Source organism: Gracilinanus agilis, chromosome 2 (genome assembly GCF_016433145.1).
Source record: "Gracilinanus agilis isolate LMUSP501 chromosome 2, AgileGrace, whole genome shotgun sequence".
Taxonomy (NCBI): domain Eukaryota; kingdom Metazoa; phylum Chordata; class Mammalia; order Didelphimorphia; family Didelphidae; genus Gracilinanus; species Gracilinanus agilis.
Window position 1 is genome coordinate 625,955,358 of NC_058131.1, and position 24,635 is coordinate 625,979,992.

The 24,635-nt window shown below is 38.1% G+C and overlaps 1 protein-coding gene across 5 annotated transcripts in view; it reads right to left on the minus strand.

The window, feature by feature from the left end:
* AFAP1L2 (actin filament associated protein 1 like 2) overlaps positions 1–7,739 on the minus strand; it is a 57,332-nt gene extending 49,593 nt beyond the window's left edge. For 4 of the 5 annotated variants that reach the window (XM_044665600.1, XM_044665601.1, XM_044665598.1 and 1 more), the window contains exons 1-2: positions 7,622–7,739; positions 451–537 (exon numbers count right to left, since the gene is read on the minus strand). In XM_044665600.1, the coding sequence (XP_044521535.1) occupies positions 451–514 (64 nt within the window). In that variant the 5' untranslated portion in view covers positions 515–537; positions 7,622–7,739. The remainder of the gene's footprint in view (positions 1–450; positions 538–7,621) is intronic. The other variant, XM_044665597.1, reaches the window with a different exon arrangement.
* Positions 7,740–24,635: the final 16,896 nt, after the last annotated feature.

A 24,635-nucleotide genomic window follows, 5' to 3' on the forward strand; every position in this document is an offset into this window, starting at 1 on the left:
TTATGTAATTGTTTTCCTTGCAAAATCTATGCATTTATTTTATGTATTTAAAAACATTATTCTGAGATGGTGTCCATAGGCTATACCAGATTGCCAAGGGAATCTATAACACAAAAGGTTAAGAACCCCTGCCACAAACAGACAGGCAGAGTTTAAGAACTGGGCATATGACCAGTTGAAAATTAGAATAATGTGATCCAAAAATACCATCCTCCAGCTGAAGAATACAGTACTGTCATCCCAAAATATAGTCCTCCAGCTGAAGAATAGAATGCTGCCATCCCAAAATACCATTCTTTAAAATGCAGCTCCCAGGAATAGCTCCCCAGTCTCAGCCAAAGCTTTGATGCTTATGGTCATGGAAGAATGTGGCAGATGCTCCCTGCCACCACTCCCCTCCAGGATATGAGTCCCACCCCACCAATCATCAGTCTGGCCCAGATCCCATACCTTTGTCTTTTCCTTTGCCTTCTATTTCCACATTCGGCTGCTTATGAGTTGTAACTTTGTTCATGTAAATATATTCCTCATCGGAATCTATGGAAGAACAGAGACCAAAAGAAAGGATGATGGAGAACTTGCTTCTATTGCCTGGTTACTATTGATTATATTGAGAAGACCCTCTTTTTACCTGTTTCAACAAAAAAATATAGAGGCAAAAAGAATCAAGAATTATTTGATGCTCTTTTTAAAAAAGTGTCATTATTTGACAGATATCCCTGCTACTTTTTCAATCTTCACTATTGATTTCAATGACTCTTTTCCAGGAAGCGGTTCATCACCTCAATAGGAACTGATTGTGGGGTCAGCAGCCTTTCCAAAGGGTGTTGTTGGCTATTCCTTTTTCAGGCCCATTTTCTGGCATGCATGTACCATAAATGGCCACTGGAGTGAATAAGCACTTTGGAAAAGGCCCCTGTTCAAAATTCCCTTCTCTGTTCTACCAATTAGAAATTACTTTGGTGTAATAAACTATTCTTTAAAAAAAACCTCTTACTTTCTGTCTTAGAATTAATACTGTATGTTATATAGATAATAAAATAAAGTAAAAATAAAAAATATAATAAAAATACTGTGTTTTATATCTATCTATCTATCTATCTATCTATCTATCTATCTATCTATCTATCTATCTATCTATCCTGTGATTTGATTCCAAGGCAGAAGAGTGATAAGAGCTAGGCAGTGGGGATTAAGTGGTTTGTCCAGCATCACACATCAAGGAAGTTTCTGAGAAGGTCTCATTTGAACCAGGACCTCTTATCTCTAGACCTGGCTCTTATCCCTTAAGCCATCCAACTGTCCCCACTCCTCTTTTAAAATATAAATATTCTTTAGTAAAGGTAAGCTTTCCATGCCCTTTAATGTGAACTATTTTAATCAAATAGCTATTCTTTGACCTAATGACTTAGGAGGAGAAACTTTAAAGCATAAAGCAACAGTACTGATATGAATTGCAACTACAGTGGGGAGATTTGGACAGTTAGAAGGAAAATGACAAGACTGCCTGGCAGTCCAACACCTCCCAAGATTCTCTCCATCCACCCTGCATGTACATAGTTCTTTATGTATCATTTCCTCCCTTTAGAATGTGAGCTCCTGGAGGGTAGGGATGACGTTTTTACTCCAGTGCTTAGCACAATGACCTACGCATTGCAAAGCATCTAATAAATGCTGGCTGACTAATACTGATTGAGAGATTCCTAAACCAATGAAATCAGAAATCAATTCTGTTTTTTCTTCTCCTTTCCTCTTCTCCTCCCAGTGGAGCAGGATAATTCCTTTATTCTATCTGTTTCTTTTCAATTTCAATACAGAGATGATGCTATTAATAATAATGATACTACTTATTGATTTCAGAGGCTTGTTGAAGCTAACAATGAGTTAATATTATTGAGGAAAGAGTGAAAAAGTAGAAACATTTGCCTCAATACTTCACAGATCTATAATTTCATCTGTGTGGGAATTCCTTCCAAAGATGCCGATTGCAACAACTTTCACATCATTCCCTGGTGATTAACCTTCTGGTGATGAGATTCTCCAAGCTTAGCAAGGGTTGTCCTTGGTCAGCAGGTCTGTGATGCATCACTAGCAGGTAATGAAAGCCTTTCCAGCTTGATGGGACCTGACAGAGCTTGTGTATCCTTAGCAGAGCCTTTGAGAGCCTAGGGCAGCCCAGGGAACGTCCTAGAAGGGCTTTAGTGTACGATGCTCTACAAATGCCACTTCGGGTAATAAGTTACTCTTGTTGTTATTAGTAACAAATAACTTTGCTCCTTTAACAAATAATGTCCTCTTATCTTGGGCATGTTTCCACACTCAGAAAGTTCTATTCAGCAGTATTTATTTCATTATCAGGGACTTATGCATTTGGCTAAGATTAACCACCTGTGTACTCAGTTCCATCCAACACTGCTGCATGGAGCCCAAGTGCTCTTGACCCTTGACATGAGGGCTTCTTTATGATAAACCTAGTTAAATAAACTGATATTTACAAATAAATTGATAAACTCAATTAGGCAAAATCAGGAGGCCAAATCAATTAGTCTGGATTATTGAAAGGTGAGGATCATAGATCTATAGCTTGGAGGAACCTCAGAGACCATGGAAGTATAACACCCTAATTTTATAATCAAGGAAACTGAAGTGCAGGATAGTTAAATTACTTGCCAAATTGAATAAATTTGTCATTCTAGTATACCTTAAATCTACTACATACTACGTAAAATGTTTGGATAGATCCTGCTTAAAGGACTTTGTCTATCAGTGGAAAACTATGCAATGAATCTGGTAAGAGGAGATAACATTCAATGTGAGAGAACTGCTTATTTGTGTAAGCCAATACTTGGCTAGAAATTTTCACTGTATAATGAAGGTTGTAGTGGGGACAGGGGTAGTTTTCTCTGAGCACTTAGTGGTTGGGTTGGGGTAGGGAGAACTGGGAGTTTTTGAGAACTGAAAAAGGAAAAAGTGATTTTGTTTGAGCCCAAGGAGTATATTACATGTCCTTCCATTTGACTAGACAGCTACTGAAGCATGATAAAGAAAGGCAATGAAATGTCTATGTGGGGAAATGGGAAGGGGGTGTCATTGCCAGGAATCAGGAGACCTAGATTTTACCTCAGCTCTTAGCTACCTGTATGATCCTGTGCAAACCCTTAACCTTCTTGCCTCTCAGTGTTTTCTTTTGAAAAATAAGAGTCTTTGTAGCTTTAACATTCTATGATTCTGTGGCATTTAGGAGAACATTTAGCTAAACAAAATCCTGTTTCTGATTGTACTAGGCCTGGCAAAAGACACAAAAATGGCTGAGGAACTCTCCAGTACCATAAAGTAAAATAAAGTGTAGTCAAGTCCTTAATAAATAAATGCCACTGTAAAATCCCCCCATTCATAGCTGCTTGCCAAAGATGTTAGAAGTTAATTTTAAAGTAATAAAATTAAAGACCACATAATATGAAATAATTATTGACCTTTAAGAAAAAAATCTTTTCATTTTCAGACCCACCTCCCAAAAAAAAAGGTTTGGAAATACATACGATGTTAAACAATTGAAGATGACAGAGTATGGGGAATAATTTTCTACCCTCTCACTAACTAGAGTTTAAATTTTGATAAGGTTTAAGGGGGAAATGGCATCTTTTCTCTGAAATAAAATCTTGTCAGACTGATCTAATTCTCTAGAAGGGCAGATGGGCACCTTTGGGAGACTGAGGAGGTAGGTAGGTATGTGACTGGCTGTCTTGAAAAACACAGCTATTAATAAACTGGGAAAAGGCAATCTAGAGACTAAGCCACCATAGCTATTAGATAGGATTTTTTTTAATGGACAAACCATGTTGTTAAAATATGATTATTAGTACATAAATATCAGCTAAGAAAGCATGGTGTTGGCTGGAGGGATGTGTGATATTCAGTATTGGTTTGATCACTTCACCGGTCATCTAGACGATAAAACTGGGAACATAAGTATTTTTTAAAATACATTTTAAAAAAACCCTTACCTTGTGATTTAGAATCCATACTAAATATTGGTTCCATGGCAGAAGAGTAGTTGGAGGTTAAGTGATTTGCCCAGGGTCACACAGCTAGAATCTAAAGCCACATTTGAATCCAAGACCTCCTCTCTCTAGGTCTGGCTCTTTATTTACTGAACCACTGAGTTGTCCCTGAGAACATATGTATTAAATGGCCATATTATATATTAGTTTATTGAAAACAAAATGAAAGGTAGTCTCCAGGGTTCTAAGAAGGGCAGAAGCAGAGTACAGTGGAATCATGGATCTGCTGACAGGGGACTTGGTTCATATCCCAGGTTGGCAACTGCATCTCATTTATATTTCTGGGCCTGAGTTTCTTAATCCATAAAATGAAAGACAAGTTCATCTCTAAGGTGTCTCCTTGGTCTTGTAAGGATGGAAGTCTAAATCCTTCATTATGAAGCTCAAAGTCTTCTGTAAGACCCACTCAAATGCTGCCTTTCTTGATAGTGTGCCCTGCCCCTTTAATCCAGCATAATAAATAAATGAAAAAAGCATTTATTTAGTAAATATTTATTGCTAGGCACTGTGCAAAATACTGATGCAAAAACAAACCAGTAAGAGTCGATGAGAGTTCTCCTTTTTTCCATGTCCTTATGAACTTTCTTAGTATCTCCTTTATGAATTTACTTCAAATTTATTTCTGGTTTGTAGTTATTTGTAGTCATCATATATTTCCCCCAGGATTGTGGGGAATCTTGCCTTAAGGGCAGGAACTATACTGTTTTCATCTTTTGCCCCACAGTGCCCAGGTTACATATTAACACTATCAGACTGGGCTCAAAAAGCCATTAATAGGGGGCAGCTGGGTAGCTCAGTGGATTGAGAGCCAGGCCTAGAGACGGGAGGTCCTGGGTTCAAATCTGGTCTCAGACACTTCCCAGCTGTGTGACCCTGGGCAAGTCACTTGACCCCCATTGCCTACCCTTACCACTCTTCCACCTATAAGTCAATACACAGAAGTTAAGGGTTTAAAATTTAAAAAAAAAAGCCATTAATAATAGTTCCATGATAACCTTAAAGGAGGTCTTCAGTGGAGTGCATTGGGAATTTGTGCTTGGCTTTGAGCTCTTTAGCTTTCATTCAACAATTATATATTAGTTGCCTTCTAAGTGCCAAGTACTGTTTTAAGTACTTTTGTATTAGTGCCTTCCCTCTGAGATTACCTCCAATTTACCCTATATATGTGTGCCCAGTTGTACAAAACAGTAATAATTTTAAAGGCATGGATGCCATACTTAACAAATTTGATGATGATATACAACTAAGTGGATACAGATTTAAGATTTTAAAAAACAACGTCAACAGGCTGGAACATTACAATGAATATATAAGAAGATGAAATTCTTTAGGGACAAATTTAAAGTCTTATACTTGGGTTCAAGAAGTTGATTCCCCACGTACAAGATGAAGGGAGGCATAGTTATAGAACAATTTACTTAAAAAAAAGATCTGGGGGTTTTCATGGAAGCTCAATGAATCAAAAGGGCAATCCCTATCCCCTAAAAAAAGCTAATGTGATCTTAGGCTGTGTTAGGTAAGGTATAATTTGTAGGAATAAAGGAACAATAGTCCTATAGTCCCTGATCCTAGTCAAACAAGTTCTGGACTAGTCCCTTCATTTCCCCATTAGGGAAGATCATGATGAGATGAATGTTTAGCAAACTCTATGCCACATAAAATCAATCGAAGGAATGGATATTTAGTCTAGTGAAGAGTTAGATATGATATTGTAGAAGTCTTCAAGGACTTGAAAGACTACTGTCACAAGATTTGTGATATCACTGGAATAGGGAATTTCTAGATGAGGAATCTCTTTTCCAATACAGATTGGCACCTTCTTGACAATGCCTAGTTTTAGAAAATTGCCTTTCCTGATGTCACACAGTCAGTATGAGGCAGAGGCAGGAATTGAATTTGGGTCTTCCTTACTTCATGGCCAACTTTTCATCTACTATGTCATATTATGTAGAAAATGTGTTATAATCATTCTGTTGGGTCCCAGAAGGGCAGTTCCAAAGGAGAAAATTGGTGCTAGGATGAACTTACAAAGAATTAAAGCTACTCAAAAGTAGGTAGTGAAGGGAATCTTCATTGCAGCTATTCAAGGAAAGGCTTGTTGGCTTACTTGTGGTCATAGAGTTTCTTTGGGGGCTTGTGTTGGACTTGAGGGCTGCTGAGGCCCTTTCTCACTCTGAAATTCTGTGATTTTCTGATCAATCAATTTTTCTGATCAAACCACATTTAGAAAAAGGTCCAGAGATAACTTTGGATAAAGGCAAACTGTGGGTTGGCAATGTAATCCTGTTTACAAAGTGGGCACTAGACTGGGATCCACCAAGACAGTTTAGAATACGGTCACTTTCCTATCATAAGATTATTTTGTTTTACACAACTGATGAATTCCCAAAAGGTTATAAGGAAATTCAATGATTTTTTAAAGTCTATTTATATTTTGAATGGACTAGGGTACCAGCTAAATAATGTAAAAGTAAAGGGTCTAGAACAGTGTTGCCCAGAGAAGATTGAGGGGGATACAGTGAATTTCAAGCATATGAAATCAGAGGATGAAAACTACTTCCAAGAATAGAATAAGAGATGAGAAAGTGGTCTTAATTAAGCTCTAGCCTGTGGGATTTAGATTAAATAAAATGAAGAACTTCCTCAGAGGAAAGTAAAGGGTGGTAATGGATTGAGGTATTTCTTAATCTGAAAGATTATCACCTCCTAGAACGGTTTTAGTCTGGTTCTGTCAAGCAGGCACAGAGATAGATAAATCCTCCTCTACTAGCCCTGATTCTAATATATAGGCAGTGAGAGTCAAGTGATTTGCCCAGGGTCACATAGCTAGGAAGCATTTGAGTGCAGATTTGAATTCAGGATCTCAATCCACTGAATCACCTAGTTCCCCCCTCTGATATATTTTTAAGGAAAAAAAGCAAAGGAAAACAAAACAAAAATCCTTGATAATTACCATCTTCTTCTCTCTTGAAAAACACCTAGAGTTCAGGATTTTGTGGTTTCCAATGCCTCCAAACCATGTTTCCTTAAACTTCCTTTTCTGCCTCTAGTCATGGTTACATCAGTAATTTTTCCAGAGTAAACATACTAAACCACAAAAGCCAGTAACTGCAAAGAATAGCTTATTTGAAAACTGTCTGCTCTAAGGCACTGACACTTCAACTAATTGGACTTAAGAAATACCTCAACTCACCACCACCCCTTGCTGACATGTAGATAATTATTCTTTATATCTAAAGTATATCTCTGGAACTAAAGTGCAGGCCAATTACTGTTTTATTCTTTGATCAACCAAGCAAGCATTAAAAAATTTCCTACTATGTGCTGGGAACTGGGGCACAAAAGTGAAGCAATTCCTGCCCTCACGGAGCTTATGTTCTACTCACCCAAACCTATATCACCACAAGCCAATCTTTTTACTACTTTCCAAAGAAAAGTTAGCTGGGAATGGAAAGATGATTCCACAAATAATCTTTTCCTTCCCACAGGACTTCAAAAAGGGAAGATTATCAACATGACCCAAGAGGAGCAAGTTCAGGAAAGGATGACTCAGAACTCACTGCTGGTCTTTGTGTAGAGCCGAAGGAGATCAGTAAGGAAGCTCTTCTTCACCACAGCTGTGCTACTCAGGTTTTCCTTGTCTAAGATCTTCAAAAAGGCATCCAGTTCTGTAAGCAGCTGTTCTAGAGCTAAAAGAAGAAAAAAATGGAGGAAAAGCCATTATAATAATAGTGTAAAAGAAAGGCAGTGTGGGATGATAAGCCAACAAGATGTACTGAAAGGAGTAAACTGAGCCAGGACACCAAGTTCTAGTCCTGACACTATCACTCTGTGATTTTGGGGTATCTTTGTGTCTCAAGTTTCCTGATAATAATAATTTGTCTGAGATAGGATTTGTACTTGGGTCTCTTTGATTCCAAGTCTGGTTCTCTAGCTACAGATATTACCTACCTGTAAATTAAGGGGATCCAATTATATAGTCCATTCCCAACTCTTAATATTCTCTGATTATAAGTTTGGGTCCAATTTGGTAATACAAAGGAGAAAAGATGGCAAGAGAGTTCCTCAACCTATTCACCTTTGGATCACAACAACCCCAGGGACCCTCTTCTAAGAAGCAAAGATTTTCTAGTTTAGTCCTGACCACTAGGTGGCATATAATTAATAGGAAAGTCAATGAAAGTAAAGTTCACCTAACAGGTTTTTTGTGAAGTTGTGGCATCAGAACTCAGAAATCCTGAAATGTTAGAATTGGAAGCATCCTTAGCAACTGCCTAGGGCAAACCACTGCCCCCAAATAGCAAATGACTGCCCCCAAATACACATTACAGAAAAGGAAATGGGGCTCTGTAGGAGACATGGTACTTAATGTGATTTCTTTTCTTCCTAATTTATACCACTAAATACTAAAACATGTAATTTCAAGTCCTCCTTCCCCAGAGAGTCTGACTGAATCTATCCTGACACCTATTTGGATGAAACATTCTTATCCCCAAAGTAAAACACAACCATTTTTCCATCACCTGGAAGACTTGCTTGTCCACTACTTCATTCATTATGTCAGAGACAGACCAAACCAGGCTTCTCTGAATTTAATGAGCAAGAATTAAATTTTACAGCAGCTCCTACTAGATACCAGGGAGAAAATGGCACTTTTGTGGAAGGATAGTCAATGAAGTCTCGGGAATTTTTGGCTTCTGTGAGCATCTTTTACAAGTAATTTGGGCATTTTTACAAGTAATCACCAAAGGTAAAACGGTTCTAGTATAGAGATAACACTGTTATATCAGGGTATGATATACCAACATACTGAGGATAAACCATGAGTATACCAGGCATGAGTATGTTACTAATTATGTTCATGTCTGAAAAAATATTTTATATGTACAGAATGTCCCCAAAATCTTAGCTTAGAACTGCATTAAGACTTTTGGGGATCAAAGAATACTAACTTTTCTACTATTCCCATTGCCTTGACCATTTTAGTTGTTATTAAAGTTTAATAGCTGTTGAACTATTAAAGCTTAAAACTGCACTAACACCTCTGTTATGTCTTGTATATTGTTTAACAAATGTTTAATGTCATGCACTTGTTAAATAATCTGATCCTCTCAACCTTGGGAGAAAGGCAAATCAAGTATCAGAAAAGTGAAATTAATGAATAAAATGTTTAATAAGCACTTACTATGGGAAAACCACTCTGCTAAGCAGGGGGATACAGTTAGAAAAGAATGATTATCCCTGCTCTTAAAGAATTCACATTCTAATGGAGGAGTCAACACATACAGAAGGACTTTACTATAAGCCAGATGGGAAAGTCCCATGTTCCTTTAGGATACAGTTCCAAAGCAAATAATAGTTCTTCTTTAATGTCATCTCTCCTGATAAAACGACTGATGTAGGACTGCTTGACAGAGCTAAAGACTTTGGGGCAAGGACTTTTTTAGGGAGTCTTATGGTAGCTGTGACTATAGCCCCTATAAGAGCAGGGGCTACATATCCTAAAGGGCTGCCTGCCAGAGTGATGACTATGGGCACTGGGCTGGCAATGCCTTGCCCAAAGTCCTACTGGCTAATAAGTATCAGGAGGTCTTCTGGTTCCAAGGCCAATCAATACTCTTTTTCTACTAGGCTGAGAGTAAGGGAATGTATGAGTGCACAGAAATTTGGGCAAAGACTAAAAAAAATCAAACCAAAACAATATAAAGCTTTGATTAAAAAAAATCCTAATTACACTTATAGGATTCTAGTTTCCAACTATTAGTGGAACTAATGGAAAAAGTATGGAACTGTGGAAAGAGCATTGAATTTGGAATCAGATGACTCGGGTTCAAAACCCATCTCTGTCACTAACTACTTTGTGACATTGGACAAGTTATTTAATTTCATTAGGCCTGAAGTTTCTTCATATAAAAAAAAATAGATTAGATTCAGATGGCCTCTAAGATCTTTTCCAGCTCATAATCTACAATTTCATGATGTTAATTAATACTGAAGAAAAAGATCATGAAGTCACTTGGACTACTTCAATGAAAAAGTTATTTACAATAGCCCATAGCTACATGGCAATAGTGGGTAGAGAGTCAGTTTTGGAGTAATAAAGATCTGGATTTGAATTCTACCTCTGACAGATACTGGCTGTGTGATCTTGAGTAAATCATTTAACTTCTCAATGTCCTAGGCAAATCTCTCAAACTCTTTTTGACAGATGAGTTGCTTATCGATAATTAGCAGGCAGAGTTTCCACATAAGAAGTTTCCCTCCTCCTACCCCCTTCCCTCATGAAATCATAAATCGAAAACAAAAAACAAATCCAAAATTATGCCAATCCCACTCATAGAATGTCATTTTATTAAAAGAAAGATATGATGGAACTATAGTGGTTTCAGGGAAAGGCAATTAAATGAACAAGGCAGTGTAGATAGCAAAAAATAACATTATTAAGTATGAAAAGATGATAAATAAAAGCCCAGCAGTTCCTTCTACAGCTTTTGGGCAGCTAGGTGATGAAGTGGACAAAGCACTGACCCTAGAATCAGATAGATCTGAGTTCAAATCTGTCCTTTGATCCTTATTAGCTATATCCCTGAACAAGTCATTTAACCTTGTTTGCCTCCATTTCCTCATCTTTAATATGAATTGGAAAAGGAAATGGCAAATCATTCTTGTGTCTTTTTTAAAAAAATGGAGTCAGAAAGAACACAACTGAACAGCAACAGCAAACAGTCTAAATCAATTTTAAAAATCATGAAATATGTGTGCATGGGGACTTTAAAATAATTTTTTGGACATGAAATCAAGAGAACATTTTTTTGAAGCTGGAATAAAGGGGATGGAACACCATCTTTTGGGAGGGAACATGGAATACATGGAAAAGAATAAAAGGAGAAAAAGTAAGTGGTGCCAGATTAACAAAGGCCTTAATTACTAAGCAGTTGAGTATGAACTTTGCTTGGCAGATAAGAGGAAGTGATGTGCCCCAAGACCCAATGTGCCCCAAGACCCAATGTGCCCCAAGACCCAGCTCAGGTGTTACAATTGCCATACAGTCAGTTTTCCCTCATTGCCTCTCTTTTGTCCTTCTTAGGTGAAAGTGACCTCCTTTCTCTCTTCCATTTTCTTTAGAATACTAGATATTCTACACTTCTTGACCCTTATCACATCCTATCCCCTGTACATGTCATAGCCTCTCCTCCCCACTTATTTTTTGCAAGCTCAGTGAGGGGGAGAGCCATGTAATTTTTCATCTTGATAACCCCATTGCCTAACACAAGATTTCTCTGGTAGAGTGAATGCTTAATAACAGTTTGCTGAATTGCAGTCTATTATAGTAAGGAATACACTGTATTTCATTTTAAATAATTACTCCCCAGGTCCCTTTCACAAGGATAGGAAAATGAGAGATAAATTGTCAGCTATTGCCCAGGTATACCAAGGAAAGGTAAAGCATAAGTGTATGATTCTTTTGGCAAGATGTATAAAGCAGGCTCCATTTAGAATCACGAAGAAATCAATAAGACTTTTTAATCTGTTTTTTGCCAAGAAATGAATGGAAGTAAAAATGCCAAGTCATCCCAGTTACCAACACCAAAGCCAAACACTTCCCAGAGTTTGGAATGGGGTGAGCTTTAGGAGGTCCAGAATTCAAATGTGAACCTTCTACTGATGAGGTCATTATCAGTAAACAATTCTAAAGTTAATTTGTGAAGAAGACTTGTGCAGAACTACTCTCCACTGCCCTTCCCCTAACTCCTTGCTCCAAGATAAGACATTTCATTCTCTTCCAAACTCATCAAACCTCAGAGTTGAGTAAGACCTTAAAGATCATTTAATCTGGTACTTTTCAACTTTTCTCAGGCCCTATATATACTTACTGGTCTTCAAAAAATTTTCCTATTTTCCATATTTAATATGAAAGGAAATTAAAGTCTAAAGCTCATAAAGCATATATATATATATGCAAAATAGATTAAATAATTTCAATAAGATAGCAGCATTACTAGTAAATATTCCCCATTTTCCCTTCATGAGCCTCTCACACTTCCTGGGATCAAGAACCTCTTGGGTTCCCAATCATGGACTTTATATAATACAATAATACTCTTATAGGAAACTGAGGTTCCATTGGCTTGGTCATTCAGGCTCTTTCTTTGATTATATGTTCTGTATTTCTTAATTTGCTATAGTAAATGACTCTCTGGCTCTGAATTTGCAACTTCTTTGGTAAAAGAAAACAGCTTAGGATAGAATATGATAATTCAATGCCTCTTTCCTATCCATGTCTCTCATCCATCTCTACCTGTTTTTCTTGCTCCCTTTGCCTATAGCTTAGTCCTGCTAGTGACATACATAAATAACTTTTCTGTCCTCTATTGGTGAATTTCTACACATATTTATTGAGTACCTACAGAGAGACTGCTAAACCCTGTTGTCAAGAAGGAAAAAGACCTTTAAATGTCCTTTTAACTACCACATCTCAATGGCCAGCCTGGATCTGTATCCAGTAAGCGCTAATGTACAGTATTCTTGGTGAAGAAACTCCTCATATCCGCAGATGTGAAGTTTTGCCACTCATAGGACTAGAGCATTGCTTGAGAAGGCTTTGAGGTTAAGTGCCTTGCCCAGGAACACAGAACCAGCGTGTGTCAGAGGTGAGAACTGAACTAAGGTCTCTCTGGCTCCAAGGCTGGTTCTTTCTATCCACTATACTCAGATGGTTCTCAGGCAGTGTTTTACAGCTACAAAACCAGAGCATTAGGGTTCCTTTCAAGACTGTCTCCTCATGCATTTCATTAAAGAGAGAAACCATCATCCTTTCTTGACCCAAAAGGAATGCCTACATGGCCTGTTTCTATTCAGATGTCTCTTTGATCTTAGTGGGATAGTTTGCTTCTGAACTTGATACCTGCAAAAATAAACTCTCCCTGAAATGAATATCTTCATTCATTCCAGTTGGGTGGGAGGGTTGCGGGGAGGGAACTCAGGGACGTGGGAACAGAGGAGGGGAAGAGGAATTTGTATGTTTCAATAAGAAAGCAGTGATAAAGGGAGAAAATGTGAACAACAACAAATTTGGATTCAGGATGCTTATGAGAAGAACCTAAGTGGTCTTCAGTAGGAATATGAAAGGAAAAATGACACCCTGGAAAGGCTGAATAAAATACAGAGAAATATCAGCTGTTTGCTGGTTCTCTCTCTCAAACATAAAGGACTAAATTCTATCTCTGAGCTGTGCTATCAGACTTCAGAGAATGTACTTCTGTCAGTTCAAACTAAGGAAAGAATCTCCTTCAAAGAGGTCCAAAGTGAACTGTGAAAATAAAGTTTGTTCCCAAAATGGGCGGCAGGATTAATGATGACCCTCATTATCTCAAGAGCAGAACAGATATTATGGGGGCCAAATGCAAAGCAAAGGGAAAAAAAAACCTCGGTAACCGGGGACAGAGAAAGGAATGCTGTGCCAGTAACTGTCTCATCTCTGTTCTTCAGTGTCAGGGGAGCACTGCCATTAGTGCCATTTAAAAATTATTTCAAAGTATCTAGCATCTATTAATATTTTTTCAAGCTCCATAACTGATCAAGCCATAACTGCTAGAGAGCATCAAGTCAACATCATCCCAAGAAGTAAAATGGTCTTGTTCAGACAAAATCAGAGACTAAACCTGAACCCAAATTTCAAAGGCATTTTTATATCAATCTTAGTGAATTTTAAACTGCTTTTGTTTTGTGATGCTGCTCAGAAAGTGTCATGTTATGTAATAGGCACTTACTTAGCACCTGGCACATTGTAAACACTTAATAAATGCTTACTGAATATGCATGTATATACACATATATATGACCAAGGCACTTAATAAATGTTTACTGAATATATATATATATATATATATTATATATAGTTACTGTATACTTAGCACGGAGAAGAATTCAAGAAAAGCATGAGAGGTTTACTTTCTTGAGACGTTATCAATCTTGGTGAGAAGACCAACACATATGAAACAAAACTGGATGAAACAATAATGTTTATAAGCCAGGCTGAGGGGTTAGAGTAGAGTGGGAAGAGCCTGGAGTCAGAAGACCTGGGCCTTATTCCACAATTTCAAAATTTACTTAAACCTACAAGTGGTAGAATTTGAATCCTCGTCCTGTTTCCAAATGTAGTGTACAACACCCATTTCCTAAAATGGTTTTTTCACAACTATGGAAAGGTGAGCAGGATTCAATATCATATCTGATCCCCCTTTTTATATATGAACAAACTAAGATACAGAGAGAATAATTAGACTTATTTATAGTCATACATCTACAAGCTGGGATCTCCAGACTGATCTTTAAGGCCCCTTCTACCTCTAACATTCTATAGTACCAGCTTCTGTCACTTCCTGTGCGATACCTTAGACAAGTCATTTATACTCTTGGGATCTCGGTTTCCTCATTTATACAAGGAGGTCCCCTCTAGGTTCCCTTTGAAGTCCTTTTAGATTGAGGTCTGTAATCCAAGCTTCTAAGACTGATGGAATGAAACTAAATTAAAAATAAATAAATAAATTGAAGGAAAAAAACTTCCTTGATTTCAATTCAACTAGACTGGGTACCCTAATGGGAAAGTGTATCTCTCCTGAAGTCAGATTATAGCCAAGAGGAGAGTCAGAGTCTACCAAATCCTCTCACAGTTTTAAAGTTTTCCTATTCCTTCTCACACACATTGTGTTTTTATACAAACAAAAACTGAAACAGTGTCTTTTCCCCTTGAATTGACCAGCACATTCCTGAGACTGTAACTTCCTAAAAGCTGCCTTTTCCAGTAACCCTACCTAATTAATTCCTGCAAAACAACCAGCAGCTCATGTGATTCTAAGCACAGAAGCCAGCAACTCAGAGGCAGCAAGGAGGGCCTTTTCTTTTCTTGGGTTGGAACTCAGACACTTGATGACATATGAGAAGCTCTACACACGACCTCTTGGCAATGGAGCCTGATGGTCTCCACAAAAGAGAAGGGAAACCTTCCAAGGACACATCTGTAGTCTGGTCACTGCACGGATGATGGTGTGAGACTCAAACAGCTGATTAGGCACATTCCCATGATTTAGGGGCAAATAGGAGGAAATTAGGACAGTGTTGAGTCTACAGAAAACCAACTCTTCCTCACTGGGTTTCCTGAAGTTCTGATTTACCAATTCAAGGGAGAGCTGAGGTCAGCCTCAGAACTCACTTCCTAAAGGCACTAACTAATGACACCTGCTAAGAATTAGAAGCGTCTTCTGTACTTTTCTTCCCTTTTAGCTTTGCCCTTGACTGAACATCAAGGAACTAATACTTTTCTGACAGCAGGCAACTCTAAGTTTTGCCCTGTTCATGCCTCCCTACTTTGAAATGCTTGTTTCTCACATGAAACATGGAAAAGGCTAATCAGTACAGACACAAATTACTCTCTTCTCATTATCTCCTTCCTCTTTCCTCTTCTCCTTCCTTTTAAAAAAAACCAACAAAACACAACCTCCTTCCATTTTAGAAATAATACCAAGTATTGGTTCCAAGGCAGAAGAGTGGTAAAGGCTAGGCAATCAGGGTTAAGTGACTTGCCCAAGGTCACACACCTAAGAAATGTCTAAGGTGACATTCAAACCCAAGACTTCTCTCCTATTTCCAGACTCTCTATCCACCTAGGAGCTATATTTCTTAACAAGCATAATAACTTCTGTACATCACTTTTAAATTTTTTTTTATTTTTTTTAAACCCTTGTACTTCAGTGTATTGTCTCATAGGTGGAAGATTGGTAAGGGTGGGCAATGGGGGTCAAGTGACTTGCCCAGGGTCACACAGCTGGGAAGTGGCTGAGGCCGGGTTTGAACCTAGGACCTCCTGTCAGTGCCATTCTTCTATAAAGTAGTCAAATTCTAATTTGCAATATTTAAATTTTTAATTAGGTAAATTATGGCAATTGGTTCTAACCTAGTACAAATATGCAATCCCAAATCAGAGAATGTGACTACTTAAGGGAATTCATTATTTGCATTCATTTGGACTGCAACAATCTTTGAAAACCCAATGTAAACTCTATGACATGATTAAGCAATAAAATAAAGATGTCCATAGACTGTCCCTTAAGAGAGGAACTACTGGATTCACTCAGTTATCAGGGAAAAGTATTCTTTAAAATAAGTAGATCAAAACTAGGAAAGTCTTCTTCCTTTTTCACCTAACCAATCCCTACCCATTATGGAGCTCCCAAAGGCTGTAAGACTCAATTTCCTCCTTTGCAAAATTGGGATACTTACAGTAACTAAATTACAGGACTATGGCAGGGAAGTAATTTAGAAACATTAAAATGCTTCTGGAATTTTGGTAGGTTGTTACCCTTCCTTCAAGGATTAGCTCCAATCCCATCTCTGTGAACTTTTTTCCGACTACCCCTACCCAAAATAATTTCTCCCTCCTCAAAATTCTTACAGCACTTGTCTGTTCTTTTCATTTGGTACTTATTATATACTATATCATTTATATTTGTATTATTTATTAATGCTTAGTGTATGTGCATATTCTCTCTCCAAGTAAACTGTAAGCTTCTTGGAGACAATATCCAACTTATTCTTTTTTATCTACTTAGTGCTTAATACATAGTAATGTGCTCAATTTTTTTAATGATGGCTCTTATCAGTCTCTGGGAAAAAAATAAATGATAAAGCCTCAGAAATGACAGTCATCAAGAGGAAGGCTGGAAATCCTTCAAACCCCTGTGGCCCCTTCTTTCTCCATCTAGGCTAGAGCAAGTTCAAAATGGTGAGCCTTTCCTTAGCAGAACATTGTCTGTACCATTGAACGACTGTAGGGAGGTCTTTCACATTTCCTTTCTCCCCCACATTTTTGCTTTTTCATTGCTTTTCCTCGTCTTCCAGTGGAAGGCTTGGGGTAATAATTATGTTGTTCATTCTTGAAACTGAAGGCCCTTGTGAGTACTTTCCATCACTGTTCTGTTAAAGTTCAGAGTTCTCTGGTCAGGGCTGACAGCTCGTCAATAAGATTCTTGTTTAAAACTTCCAAGGCCCACGCAAATCTGGTTCAATTCAAGTGTTCAATTCATTGGCTGTGACCATTAAGAAGCTTTGTCTCTTCAGCTGGCCTCCTCCCCCAGGTTTTCTCATCTTGAGGTAATCTTGCTTTTTGGTCACTGGGTTCACACTCTTAAACGTTTTCTCATCACACCAAAAAAAGTTATTCTTCAACTGTTTCCCTGCTGTTTTACACACATATTTGTATTTATTCAGCTGCATTTGCTTGAGGCCCATAATAGAGCATGATTTTCACCCCAATATTAAAATAGGCAGACGTGTACATTTTTTATACTCACTTTTTGCCTCTCCTTCTTTTCTCTTCCCTTCTCATTTCCTCTCATCTACCATTTCTTTCTTTCTCTCTCTATCTCTCTCTTTCTTTCTTTCTCTTTCTCTCCCCCGTCTCTTTCTCTCTCTCTGTCTCAGTCTTCCCTTTCTTCCCTGTCTCCCCATTCTCCATCACACTCACACACATACTTCCATCCTGGTCCGAGTAGCTTCACCGTTCCTTACACAACCTGGTGGCACTCCCCTCCCAAGCCTTGCCATATGAATGCCAAATGTAATACACATTCTCAAATGGCAAAGCCCATTGGAAATCAGAAGTCCTGAGCTCAAAGATATGACAGACTTTGCCTGAGATTCTCAATGTGCACCATAATAAAACACCTTAATTTTTTAGATTTATATTTTATATATTTATAGATTTTAGAGATGAGGAAACTAAAGCCAAGGAGGATTGAGGGCCGTGTACAAGGTCACCCCCATTGTACAAGGCACTTTGCTAGGTGCTCTCTTATGGGACTTATTATGCATCACATTCTGCCCTCTCTGGTGGTTATTGGCACACAGCTTCTCTCACCCTACCAGACAGGGCCAGCTATTTGGAGCTGCAGGAGCACTGAGTTTGGAGCCAGGAGACCTGGACTCGAATGCTGGCTATGCTACTTATTATCAGTGTGATTTGGGTTGTCCATTGCCTTTCTGAGCTTCGGTATTCTCATCTATAGGATCAGGAAGTTGGACTAGCTATGGTACTATTTCGTGCTAAATCCTGTGACCTAATGAGGTAGACTACGAGCAGCATGAGGGCAGTGATCTTTGTTTTGTTTGTATTGTCTATTAAACAAATAAAAAGAAAGAGCATTAAGCAAAACCCAGGTCTCCCTACAAGTCACCCGGCACACTGTATTGGAGAATCCAAGTACTATAATTCTGGATCCTTGAAAAAGGTTTGTTTTCAGAAAGCTGACATACTCCATCAAAGAGGTGGCCACCTGGCAAACGCTTCCTTGTCCAAAGGAGTGAAATACTTTCCAAGTGAAAAAATAATTCTCAACCCCTTGGGATTAAGGGAGCTTCTGTGTAGGCTCCAGCACATTCTATATTATCTCTATCAGGTCTCTTATTCTTCAAACTCATCTCTAGTTTTGGTATTGTTAGATACTCTGCTTTAAGTAAACCTAATATATAAAAATCCAAGTTCACACAAGCTCAGAAATAATAAATTTTAGTTTTTCCAAAAGATTCTTCATTTCACAAAGCTATTCACAAACCATTCCTTTAAAAAGCCAATTTCCAGGACAACTAGGTAGCACAGTGTATGGAGATCAGACTTGGTGTTGGGAGGCTCTAGGTTCAAATCTGATCTCACATACTTCCTGGCTATATGACCCTGGGCAAGCCACTTAACTCTAATTGCCTAGCCCTTCTGCCTTAGAACTGATACTAAAATAGAAGTAAGGGCTTAATTTTTTTAATTCAATTTCCATAATTTCCAATAACATGGCTCATTGTAACAAGGGACTGACCAATGAGAGTCTGGTCTTATGCAGCATACTCTGATGCAATCCCTTAAAGAAGTCTTTGGAATTCTTTGGAATACCCAGGTATTCTATGACTGTTTCCTGCCTCTGTACCACATGGTTAAGAAAAAAGCCTCTTTGGCTGCTAATCTGCAACTGGGAATGCAAAAGACTGACATGGACAAATCTCTCTTTCTATCTCTTTCCCGATGATGGCAATAAGTGATCCCTGTAAGGCTTTGGGTGGGAAGAGAAGTATGAGAGGTGTTGGCAGTGGCCTCCTCTTGCCAGCTGCCTATCTTGCTACTCAGGCCTATACATGGCTATGAACAAGGGACCACTATTTGCCTCTTTGTATTTGTTTTTTTTTTTCCTGTTCTTAGGTGAAATATTGGAAAAAGCAATGGATGAGGCTGTGACTCTACAAGCTTCAAAAGGTTAGCAAAAAGCCTCAAATACTTCCCAGCTGTGTGACCGTGGGCAAGTCACTTGACCCCCATTGCCCACCCTTACCACTCTTCCACCTAGGAGCCAATACATAGAAGTTAAGGGTTTAAAAAAAAAGGTTAGCAAAAAAAATTTAATTAATTAAAAAATAATAATTAAAAAAAGTCAGGAGAATGAGTTTCCTGACAACTGTACCAGGTGAAATACCTAAAAGGCCCAGAAATGCAATTGGCTTGACCCTCCCTATGAGTGAATTGATTGGAGACACCATGTTCTGCTTCACAAGGGGCTGACTTGTTCCTTTGGCAATATTGCATTTGGAAGTGAACATGATGAAGTTAATTCCTTTGTAGCCACCATTTAAGTTTGAACTCACTCTCTCTAGAGATTGAAGTGGTGGGAGGGGGAAGTATGTGCCCCAAATTTGGGGGTGAGGTGAATATTCTCGTGCTTCTCTTCTTGCCATATCTTCTCCATAACTATCTTTTTTTAAAAAGCTAATTGATATTAACTGGGTAAATGATATTGGGGCATTAATCATTAGATTAATCAATGATATGAGTTACTAACTGTAACTGGTTCCTGATATTGAGGAGAACATATAAGAATTGGGGCCAAGAATAGCAGAATGACATTTCAATCCCTCAAGAGTACTGTTCTCCAGAACACTGAAGGGAAGATGTAGTTAGTCTTGCTCTGGATAAAACTGATTCATCAGTGCGAGTGCGAGTTAAGAACAAGGTTAATTTTATATATAGATAACTTTTTAAGAATGTATTAAATAAGCTTGACCAATGAATATATACATATATACATATATATATGCATATATATATATATATACCCATGTGTATATGTATATAAATATAAAGCCCTATTGTTAGTGGCCCAATCCCAAATTACCATGGATTTAACTACTTTGTATTTATTCTCTTCATAGTTATTCTACATACATGTGTGTATATACATATGTGTATACTTGCACTTGCCCTAGTTTACTAGACTGTCACTTCATAAAGTCCCTCCCTCCCTTTCTCCCTCCCTTCCTTCCTTCCTTTGATACTCTGCTGAGGCACCACCTTCTATATGAATTCTTTCCTGATTTCTCCTATTGTTAGTGGCCCAATCCCAAATTACCATGGATTTAACTATTTTGTATTTATTCTGTTCATATTTATTCTGCATACGTGTGTCTATACACATATGTGTGTACACATATCCTTCTTGTTTTCCCCATTAGAATGTAAGATCCTTGCAGTAGGGATTGTTTCATCACCTCTCTGCACATAAAGAACTGAATGAATGCTCACTCATTGGCTGACTAAATATTTCTCTGTTCAGTGCTAAACTTGTAAAGAGCAGAGGAACATCTTCTGTAGGCATGGATATCTCTAGATTCATTTCTGTGTTCTGTATCAGTCCACCATATTCCATGGTCCCCTGCCAAGACTATGGAGAATATCAACCTACTACAGGGATAATTCAAAGCATATTTGGTAGGAGGATGTAGCAACTGAATTCTCAAGAGGCAGTATTTTTAAGTTAGTTTATTAATCAAGAAAATCTAAACTAGCCATTTGATGCCCTTCGTAATCCAAATACATATCAAGGAGTATGAGCAAGGCAAAAGAGAAAGAGTTCCTGTGGGGCAGACCCATATATAAATAACTCTTGTGACCTCATTACTCTTTCCATCCCCTGAATATCACAAGACGTTTTTGATTGTTTAATAGACCCTGAGGAAGTGGGCTCAGAGACTTTGACTTCTCCCTCATTACTTCATCACAGGAAGAGGAATGTCCTTGTTGAGACCTTGAAGATTTGCCAACACACTTTCTTAATCAGGGTTCACCATACTGCCCAACATGGTGGCTGAAGGTTGTTGATGGAATCTTTCAAGAGAGTCAAGTGGCTGCTCAACTCTATCCCTAATTGTGTTATCCTTCCAAGATCCAAGCAAAAGAAAGGAGATCCCAATCAAGCCTCATGACATGGGAGAGAAGCTATAGCCTTAGCTTAAAAGTAGATTTTTCAGGGGGAGCTAAAGAGAAAATTATTTCACAAAAAATGTACTACTAATTAAATACTAATCTTCCACAAGAACATGTAAAGGAAGAGTAGAGGGTGGGCAGGTGGAAATAAAACAATAGTTTGTAGGGATCAGTTTCTGGCATTTGTTTCATGCCTTAAAAAGCTCCTTACACTGTCTTGTTAAAGTGGAAATTTCAGAACTAAAAACTCACAGATACATGGGTCATCTAATCAATCACCCTCAATTTTCAGGTGAGGAAATTGAGGCTTAGGGAATTTTTGCAATTTGTCAAAAGTAACATGGCTTATAAGTGGCAAGGCTAGGATTTGAACTTAGGTCCACAGATTTTGAGTTCAGTTTCCCACCCCCACCCCCCGCTTTTTTAAACCATTCTATGATAGCTTCCTATCACCCTATCTCACCAGACATTCAGACATTCCACTATCACAGAATACTTAGATCTCAGAGTGGAAGGGCAATGGGATAGAAGGGCACTGAAAACAGACGTGCCTTGCAAGGAACGAGCATTGCTGCAGCCTCACCCAGACAAAGGCTTTCTTCGGGTCCTGGAAGGGGCTTTGTTTGCCCACAACAGCATTAGAAAATTCTTTAAATGGAATCCCTCAGAAGAGTAGCTTCATTCATAGTCAGATGAGGCCCACTATTCTTGTGGGAGGTGCAAAGGTCTAGCCTGGTTGCTCTTTACATGGCAAATCACACAAGTGACACAAACAACTTCAGTCTTAACACAAGAGGATGCTGGGGTCACTAGAGTTCATATTTCCAGCTTCAGAAATACTGTAACTGGCCAACATGACTTCAGTAACAGGATAGATAGGATGCCTGGTTCTTGTTAATTTAGTTTTCAGACTTAAGAATTTGAGAACCTCATGAAGAAATGAGAGAAACAAAAGGACCAGGTAAAGAGCTATCAGGTGCCATCATAACTATTTCCACATGCCCTCTTTCTACCCAAAGGAATGACAATACCACAGAAACAGAAGTGTAGAAGGGACAAGTTATTGAGTCTAGTTCCCAGGCAGTTTCTCAGGCAGACATCCAAGAAAGAGACAATTATCTTTTCATATACAGTTCAGTGATAATAGCTTTTTGGCTCCTGTTGCCAAGAAATTCTCTCTTATATCAAACCTAAATTTCTCCTGCCCTTTGGACTCCTCCATAGTTACTCAAATCTTCTTGCAAATTGGATATAGAGAACTTTTCATATATTTGATGAGGATTGTTTAAAAAATCAAATTCTAATTCTCACTACCTTCAAAATCCAAAAGGTGATGGGAAAAGTTCCTATTTGTTTTTAAAGGTCCATGAACCTTACTAGAGAATAACTATTACAAGTTAGAAAGTTAATAGTAGCAACTAGAATATAATTCCTCAGAGACTCGCTGAGGTACTATTTTTATTGAGAGATGTAGAAAAATGTGTCTTCTTGCTCCAAAAAACAGTTTTGGAGGAAACAGAGTAGAAATTTACTGAGGTAGCAGAGGAGCTTCTCCCTCTACTACCATATGGCCTCAAGGTTTTAAAATACATAGAAATAAACCAGGTTTATGATTTGAGAAGCAGTCAGTCACAGTCACCAGACTGCAATTTCTAAGGTAAGAGTTATTCCTTTTGAGTACCAGTACTTTTCTCTATCAAGAACCCCTATGAAATATGAAATGTTGAAAGTCATTAATAATCTGAAGAATGAAAATGAAAACAACTCTAGAGTATCACTTTATGCTCACGGAACTGGCAAAGATGGTAAAGATGGAGAAATTCAGTGTTGGCAGGGCTGTCATAAAATAAGCATACTAATTTGGTGCTGGTAGAGGTTAGATTGGCTCAACCATTCTGGAAAGCAACATAGAATTAAACATCAAAAGGCATAATGTTCATATCCTCTTTGATTCAGAGATTCCCATGACTATGCTCCAAATAAACCTTCCAATGTTAGAGATCTCATTATCAGGCAAAATGAGATTTCCAATGATAGACAACTCATTTTCTAGCAATATAGTTTACCATATTTTTAAACCGAGCTACTTATAGAAAGCTCTCCCCTTTATTCTAAAGTACAAAACTGATTCCCTGTAGCTCTCATACATTGATTCTAATTCTATCCTCCAGAGCCCAAAACAAATCTAATCCCCATTCCATATGAATGGAATTATTAAATTAAGTAGGAAAAAGTAGTAGGGCCTTGAAGGAATTGATAAAGACACAGAGATCAGCTATGGAGTAACAAAAGTGACAAATTGAGTCCGGGACACTTAAGCTAGAATCAGGCCTCAGATGCCTCCTAATGGTCACTGGGCAATTCACTTAACTTGCCTCATTGTATTCATCAGTTAAATGGGGATGATAATAGCACCTTTCTTCCAGAGTTGTTTTTACAATCTAATCAGATAATATATGTAAAGCATTTTGCAAACTCTAAAGTGCTATATATTAAATGCTAGCTTCTATTTTGTTGTGGACTGAGTATGGATTAAAAATTAAATGCTAGGTAGAGTATTATATTGGAGAATCTTTAGAGTGGTATAGGGGGAAAAGGGATGACAAATTTAAAATGCTGATTCTAATAACAGAGCATCTGGTGTGTGTTTCAAAAGCCAAAGGGCCATACTCGATAAGCAAAGTGGTATTCTCTGACACTGGCCCTCAAAAGGTTGATCAGTGCCATGTGGCTCTTGAACTCTAATGATGATATCTTTTGACATGGCTGAATTCTCTAGAAATAGCCGAGGTTGCTGAAGGAATGAGAAAAATACAAGGTTGGAAGCTACATCAACTTAAGCTTAGGGAGCAAAACAGATGTTAAGATGTTTACACCCTTCAATCTCTTTTTTCCAAGCCATCTAGCTCAAGAGAATTGAATTGAGAGGATGACACAGCTCATTAAATGGGAGGTGGCCCGATTTTGCAGTTATGGAAACTAGAGAAAAGATGCTTATCTGAAATAATCCTTGAAATCTTGGAGAAATTTAAGAAGTAAAAACTTCCTATAGGGAAGGTGTAATGTGAAAAAAAAAAGTTTCTTATACAAACTAGCACCGCTGTCCTCGGCTAATTAAGGAAAGGGATTGATAACCCAAGGACAGGTCTTTTGCAAAATTCCCAATTTAAATTCCTTCATAGGAATATCACCAACCTAAAGTCCACTTTGGTGGGAGCTGTGTAGGAGTTGTGAAGAAAGTTGTGATAAGGAATGGATTTTTGCAGAAAATTCATCAT